Source organism: Colossoma macropomum, unplaced genomic scaffold (assembly GCF_904425465.1).
Source record: "Colossoma macropomum unplaced genomic scaffold, Colossoma_macropomum, whole genome shotgun sequence".
Classification (NCBI taxonomy): domain Eukaryota; kingdom Metazoa; phylum Chordata; class Actinopteri; order Characiformes; family Serrasalmidae; genus Colossoma; species Colossoma macropomum.
In genome coordinates, this window is record NW_023494784.1 from 27,056,500 (window position 1) to 27,064,189 (window position 7,690).

Sequence of the window (7,690 nt, forward strand, 5' to 3'; positions counted from 1 at the left end):
GTTTGATGGGCTCGGCTCGTAATCAGGAGGAGAATCCAGAGAAATAACGCTGACCCTCTCCGCTCCACAGCTGCATTTCTCAGACCCCTACATGTACGCTTTGGACCACCTTCTTAAGATTTAGGCTCTGCATTTAGCATTTATTTCGTAACAAATATTTTAAAGATTTGTATTGTTATGTTATATTAATCATTGCGTGTTTACCGTGTATTGGCCGTATTATCCATTAACATAAATTGTAATATATGCTAATGTTAACCTGTAAGGATGTGGACAGACACAGTCTAACATTAGTTTATCAGTTTGAGGAAACGGTGTAGTCTATAGACCACTACCTACAACATTTACAGGCCTAATGAGAAGTGACCTAACATAGGATTTACAGGAGTATGAAGAGAACTACAGTTTACCCAATAGAGAAAAAGCATAAGAGATCAAAGTCTGAGCCCTGGAAACAACAGGCTGTCAATTGATAGAATAATTCTTAATATAGTAATGATGAAATGAAACAACAGCAAATAACAACAAATATACTACTACTGCTACTACTACTACTACTGCTACTACTACTACTACTACTACTACTAATAATAATAATAATAATAATAATAAGAAGAAGAAGAATAATCTAATAAAAATTATATTACTATAATACATAATGCTAATAAACAACTATTATAAAAATAATAGTGCGTATTTGCCGGCCTTGTTTTTGTTTATTATTTGTACTAAAGAGAAATAATACTACATACAAACATTAAAGTTATTGTCATGATTACTGTTGGAATAACTAGTATTACTAGTATGAGTAGTAGCAGTAGCAGTAATAGTATTACATTATTATTATTTGCACACAACGACGACAACAACAACAATAATAATAATAATGATAATAATAATAGTTGCCGTTGCTGTTCCTGTTATTGTTCAATATTTATTGTTTTTGTTAGTAGCCATAGTAGTAGTAGTAGAAGCAGTAGCGAGAGTAGTAGAAAAAGAATTAGTACCAGTAATATTAACAACAATTAATATCAACAATGAGTTATTATTATTATTATTATTATAATAACTTTTGATTAAAAATCGAACGTATTTATTAAAGTAAGCCTTCTATTACTGTTATACCAGTAGCTAATTCTTACATTATAAAACCAGAGAGAGAGAGAGAGAGAGAGAGAGAGAGGACTCGATCTTTATGTTCCAGCTGAAGGTTTTCTCTGTTTTTGCTGTTTTTGATCAGTTTGGTTTGCTGTAGGCTACAGCGCGCTTTCCTGCTCCAGAGCCCGGCTCAGGCCCCACATGAGGAGCGTCAAAATTGGTCAGAGTAATTACTGCAGCACACACACACACAGAGAGAGAGAGAGAGAGAGAGAGAGAGAGAGAAAGGAAAGGTGGTCTGTAAATGCGGTCTATAAAATGCGGGGGATTATTGAGCGCTATTGCTCGGTCACAAGCGCATGAAATGATGACATGTGGCTCCGGCAGGCTAGCACGACTTAGCCTTAAACTCCAGCCTTAAATGAACGTCTTCAGTGGCGGTAGTTCTGTTTGCTAAATATTTGTTGCCCAAAATTCGTATGTAAATTACTCGAATGTGACACTGTGAGTGACAGCCTGGATTAACGTTTATGAAATTAAGAGGCGATTAAGAAATTCGAGTCGAGGTCAGACGAGCTGAGGACGTGTTTTAGTTAGTTACAGCTTCTCCAGCTGATCGGCTCACTGACTCTGCATGCTCGGGATTTTTTACTGTAAAAGCGCAGTTAAAGCGTCAGGTCCTTTGAACTTGTCCCCTGTACTCATCCTCAGCTCCCCATCCCCCTGAACAGGCACCTGCCTCACACTCCATTATTCACTTAACACACACACATACACAGCGCCATTCAGGAACTAAACGGGCCACACAAGAGCAGAGAAGAGCTTATAGCGGCTAAACGAAAGGCAAAAGAAACAAGCACCCTTATTGGGAGAGGATTTGCAGTGTTAAAGAAACCATCTCAAGATTAATGGGGGATTCACCCTGGAATAAAGGCGTCTGCTTTAAGGGCGACGGTGGACCAGAGCAGAGAGAGGGGGAAGAAATCACTCAGAGGAGAGAGAGAGACAGTTAAATTAATCTAGTCATTAGATATATGTGAGACGGTACTGTTGAACTGGATAAAAGGGCCAAGTCTCATAAGGCAGCTCTTAATATATGTATAACCACTGGAATAAAATAGCCCATTTAAATAGTCCATTGATAGAAGTATGTAAATTGGTAATTAGCTTACATGGCTAATCCTTTTTAATCATTACACATGTTGGACCTTTCTTCGATTTCAGGGAAAATGTTTAAAAGCATCACAGTTCTCATGAAAATATTCGCTCTCCAATGAATCAATGAACTCTCCAATGACATTTGTAAAACTTCTTTTAAAATGTGAATTTTACTGTCAGGGTTTACACATTGTACACGACTCGATGAAATAAACAAACAAACAAAAACAATCAAACAAAAAAGGCAATAAATTAATCTGACCAATATAAAACTATTCTGCTATGTAGAACGCTAAACACATGGATCTGTAATAAACATACTCAGGTTTAAATCCTTTTTTTTCACATCGTTAACAGCACGATCTAAGAATGGCCATTTCTGTACATGAACCTGCAGCTCTCCAGCTCTTCTGCTCTCGGGCCGGATCGCTGCTTACTTTTAGTGCAGCCTCACCTCTTAAAGAACATTCATTTAAATAAGCGTACAAACGGACATAAACAAACAAAAACAAACAAACAAAAAATTTCGAAATAAGTTACTTTAAATAAACACATAAAAGCGCCACACACGCAACATCTTCATTTATAAAGACTTTCTCTTTGGAATGAGGAAAATCAGCCCTTCGCATGATTTTACCCAACGCTATTCCAAATGCCACAGCCTGGGACAGCACACCCTCTTCATCCCTGCTTTGTAGAAAATGTTTGACAAATAGGACGCCTTTCTTAAAAAAACTCCACATTACTTTCTGAAAGGCTCACAATTGTGTTCTTTAAATCTTTTAGAATCGACTTCTTTCTTTCGAATTTTCTCCGGGAAAAACAATCTTGAAGGGTCAAAAAAGTTTTTTAGACTCGTTACAGCTTTATATAAGTTTTTCTTTACACACAGTACAATGTCAGGTACAAAAGAGAGAGGGAGCAGCAGCAGCTCGGTGTGACCCACTCGTACGGCAGTTCTGCAGTGGATGTGAGGCGGGGGGCTCTGCTGGAGAGCCGCAGTGGCCGGCTGTGTGTCAGTATGTGTGTTTTGGGTTGGGGTGCAGGCCTGGCTCCGGGCTCTCCGGGCTCTCTGGGCTGCTTGGGCTATCCGAGCTGCCTGTCCCGGGGCTAGAGGAGGAGGAGGTGGAGGAGGGCCGGGCTCGCTTCACATCAGCTGCGGCTGCTGCATGGAGTCCTGGTGCGCTGTGGGGTACCACGACGTGTAGCTGGGAATGTAGGAGCCCGCCGAGCCCACGGAGGTCTTCACGGGCGCAGTGGAGCTCCAGACCGGAGCCGCGGACGGAGAGCCAGTGGACAGTCCACGACCGTTAGTCAGCGCGCTGGTGTCCATCGCCCCGCCGCCCTGCTTCATCAGCTTCTTAAACTTGGACCGCTTGTTCTGAAACCAGATCTTCACCTGGAGGGAGGAAGAGAGAGAGGGTCAGCGAACAAAGAGTTCATTATGTCCAGGAGCAAAAGAATAAAAATCGATCAGTTCAATGATTCTGATTGGGATAAAAATCCACTCGGTGTTTGGGCAAAGCTTGACGTGCGTCTAAATGAACACGCCTGTGTAAATAAAGCCTCTCCAAAAATAAAAGAATTCAAATAAATCAAAATAAATAAAACCATGTAAATGTGTTTATTTTTTCCAACGCGCAAAGCTCAGGCCTCCTGGCTGAGAGTCAAAGCTGATCCAAGCTTAAGTCCAAAATTCCTCAAGAAGCGCGTGAGAAAACGCTCACCTGGGTCTGAGTGAGTCCCAGCGAGGCGGCCAGCTCGGCTCTCTCGGGCAGCGCCAGATACTGCGTCTGCTGGAAGCGGCGATTGAGCGCCTGCAGCTGGAGGCTGGAGTAGATGGTGCGCGGCTTGCGGATCTTCTTGCCTTTCCCGTTGAAGCGGACCTCACCTCCCTCCACCACCGTGTTCTTCTCTGCTTCTGGCGCTGAGGGAGGAAAAAGAGAGAAGCGGCCGAGTCAGAGAGCTGGAGTGTCACGGGCGCCCATCACCGCGCCGATTTTCCAGTCTGCAGTTTAGGTATAATTACCCTTAATTGCATACATTGTTTATAGCATTACGCAATAAATAATTACCAAGCCTTAATACGCGCACATCTGGGCTACTCCAGCCCAGCGCGCGCGGCGAGCTGACACAAACCAAACGGACGTTTTTCAAAAAAGTTGGAGAATTAGTGTGTAAAAAGGCATTTCTTACCTGAGTCCTCTAACCGCGTCTGCGACAGCGCCGTGCTGTTTTGGTACGTCTGAACAGTGGTGAGGTACGGGCTGGAGGAATGGCTGCCGACTGAGTTGACATATGGGTAACCGAGCGATCTGGGGAAGGACGGAGCGGGGCTGTACGAGCTGTCGTGCTGAGGATGGCCGGCTGAGTGTAAACAGTGCATTGAGTAATGTCCGTGAGACATGGAGGAAGGCGACATTTGTTGACTTGGTGGCCCAAATTCCATGAAAACGTTCTTCCCTGAGACGGGGCTGTTTAGACTCTCTGGTATTGTAGTCATTGTCATGTCTTCGGGGACGAGTCTCTCCTCTCTCCTGCTTTTTTTGTTTTCTTCTACGATCTCAGTGAAGGATGGATCCCAATTTAAGCTCAACTGATTTTTTCACTTTCCATTCATAAGAAAATGTAGTTTGGCTCTGTGAAAAGTCTAGGTGTGATGCAGTGGATCCACACAAACTCGCTCAAAGGTTTGAATCGGGGAATCATGAATATTTATCGGAGGTGGTCGCTGATTGGTCCGCTCGCTCCGAGGACGGTGGGGATTGGCGATCCCGGGGTAGGGTCCGAGGAATATGATCAACTCAAGAAATAAGACAAACCTGAGACCCAATTGTGCAATGCTAAAAAGGAAATTCAGGGGGTGGGTCATTGAGAAAGAGCTTTTTTTCTACGGAGGAGTCACAGCTAAAGCAAAATATACACATATTTATATCACTAAAACAGATTAGAAACATATAGCATTTATAACGAACTAGAAAAAGAAATAATTCACAGATATTAAAATAATATTAATATTCCACTGATTTTAAAAATAATCTTATTCATTATTCACTGTTTCAGTGACTGTCATTCATTAAAGATTCACCCGGATTAATCACAATAAACTAGACTGTATTGCAGCAACAAGTAAATAACAAACTTTCAGCGAAATGGCCAAACAAATGGTAATAAACAAAAAATAAACCTGCCTATAAAACTATGTTATAGTTATTATTATTATTATTCACACATTGTTAATTTTATTTGTTGTTGTTAATATTAATACCACCACATCAACGTATAATAATAATAATAATAATAATAATAATAATAATAATAATAATGCTAAAGCCTTTTTTGTTTATTAAACATAACGTTTATCAACAAGCAAAAAATAATTAATTTCTTATATAAAAATATATATTAACAAGGTTTATATGTGTATAAAATATATAAATTGCCTTAAAAGAATTTTCTTCATAATTTTAATATGTAATTTTCGTGCTTTTTTGTAAGCACTGTATAAATATGATTAAATACAAGAGTAAATGGTGTGTTGTTTTTTTTTTTCGCGTCCTTATTGTTTCAGGGACAGATGTATTACTTACAGCTTCATTTGATTAAATGCCAGTCTCAAGTGCTCGGAGCCACAGCTGAAACCAGTTGAATTTGCATAACACTGTTGTTTAATTTTCATACGCATAATTAGCCATATATTTAACACTTCCACTGGCATGCAGATTCAAATCACTCTGAAGCACTAAGCGGCCGTGAACGCACCTGGGCTGAGTTCTGCTCTTCTGCTCCAGTGACACACACTGCGCTCAGAGAGTGACAGCCTTTCAGCTCTTACTGATCACTTTTCACTCAGCCTGCTGTAGATTAGTCCAAATCTTAAACCCGAGCACTGCACGCGGAATAAACCCATCGAATTGTGAGCAGAGTTAAAACAGAGAAGCCTTGCTTGTGGACGGCGTCACTGGCTGTGTTACTCATCACACCAGTGCACATCTCTAATGTTTAGGTTTAATGTGACAGCTGTAATATATGGGCATAAGTGCCAGTCTATTTATAGGCAGGGCTGGCCTGCGCCGTGACCTCAAAACAATCTAAAATTGACCAGATAGGAAAAGTGTAGAAGCAACAGGCAATTTTGTGTTTCCTGACCACATGTTGGCCACTAGTGCATGGACGAAACGTCTGATTTATTAATGCCAGTAGTACCACACATGCAATATTTGTGTAGGAATAATTGAGACAGATCATTTTTTAGAAACGAATGAATTTGAGCTAAAATCTGGAATTTAAATGATATTATGAGAAGGATAAATCGTACTGGATGCGATGGAGCAATGATTAAATACCATAAAATATAAAATTCCATACAACACATTTTTCAGACGTGAACCGCTGTACAATGGAAGCTACAAATGTCAAGCAGTGTGGATTATAACAGCTTCTCAATATATCCATTATGTTTTGGTCCCACAGTGGCTGATTAACCTAAACAGAACTGCAAACACTTAAACTCGCAATCTGTTCCATGTATAATGTATCACATCGCTAATGATTTTGATTTCCTACAGTTTAAGCAGGCTGTTTGTGTCTATAATCCGCCAGACTTCTACTCTCAGAGGACATCTTCATTTGGGGAACGTGCAGGAGGTCCAAGTTTGATGGAACCCACCAGGGATGATCCATATGACACAGTGTCAGCAGAGTCAGGCAGCAGATACACTGACAGCCCACCGAGCTGCACACTGACTGCTTTGGAAATTCGTGTTTTCGGACGATTTTTCAGAAAAGAATTTGTTTGCCATACATGCAAAGTTGCCCAACTAAAACTAAAGCCTGCATGTGCTCGCTTTGTGGGTGGGTAGAAAACCTCCTAGTCTACCTCCTCCTGGTCTGTCTCCGTTGCTAGAAGGTTTTCAGAGCAGTCTGATGGAGCAAGTGAGAAAGCAAAGCGGCTCCTACCATTGCTCGCAGCATCCCGGTGAAAGCGCATCCCTCCACCTCCACCTCCACCTCCACCCCTTCATTTTCAGTCTGCACCGTCTTTCTCTTCCTGCGCCCCCGGGAGAAAGACAGCAGAGCTCCCTGTCAGCGCTCCCTCTGGCTCCTCCAAACCTTCACACCGCGCCGAGCTCGGTTAAATTCCCCAACTCTCAAAGTGAATTTAATTAGGCGAAAAAAAAAACTAAACCGGACGAGCGGAGCAGAAGCGCAGCTCAGTGCTGGAGCTCCAAACACGGCGCAGCAGAGCTCTGCACTGACACTCACATTCAGCTATTTCTCCATGATATCCCCCCAAAATCGCCGCGCAAAATGGTCCCATTTAAAGCAATTTGTATTTGAAATTACATTCACAAACTACCTGACAAAGATCTCTTATCAATAGCGAAAATAATAACAGTATTACAACCAACAATTATCATCATTGAGGGCTGAG

General features: G+C 41.5%; 1 protein-coding gene across 1 annotated transcript; it reads right to left on the minus strand.

Annotated features, from left to right (window-relative positions):
* Window positions 1-2,392: 2,392 nt before the first annotated feature.
* dlx1a (distal-less homeobox 1a) lies at window positions 2,393-5,136 on the minus strand. Its single transcript, XM_036573813.1, has 3 exons — window positions 4,453-5,136; window positions 3,984-4,183; window positions 2,393-3,655 (listed from the first exon to the last, which is right to left on the minus strand). The coding sequence occupies exons 1-3, from the start codon at window positions 4,763-4,765 to the stop codon at window positions 3,404-3,406; spliced, it is 765 nt and encodes a 254-aa protein (XP_036429706.1). The 5' UTR covers window positions 4,766-5,136; the 3' UTR covers window positions 2,393-3,403.
* Window positions 5,137-7,690: the final 2,554 nt, after the last annotated feature.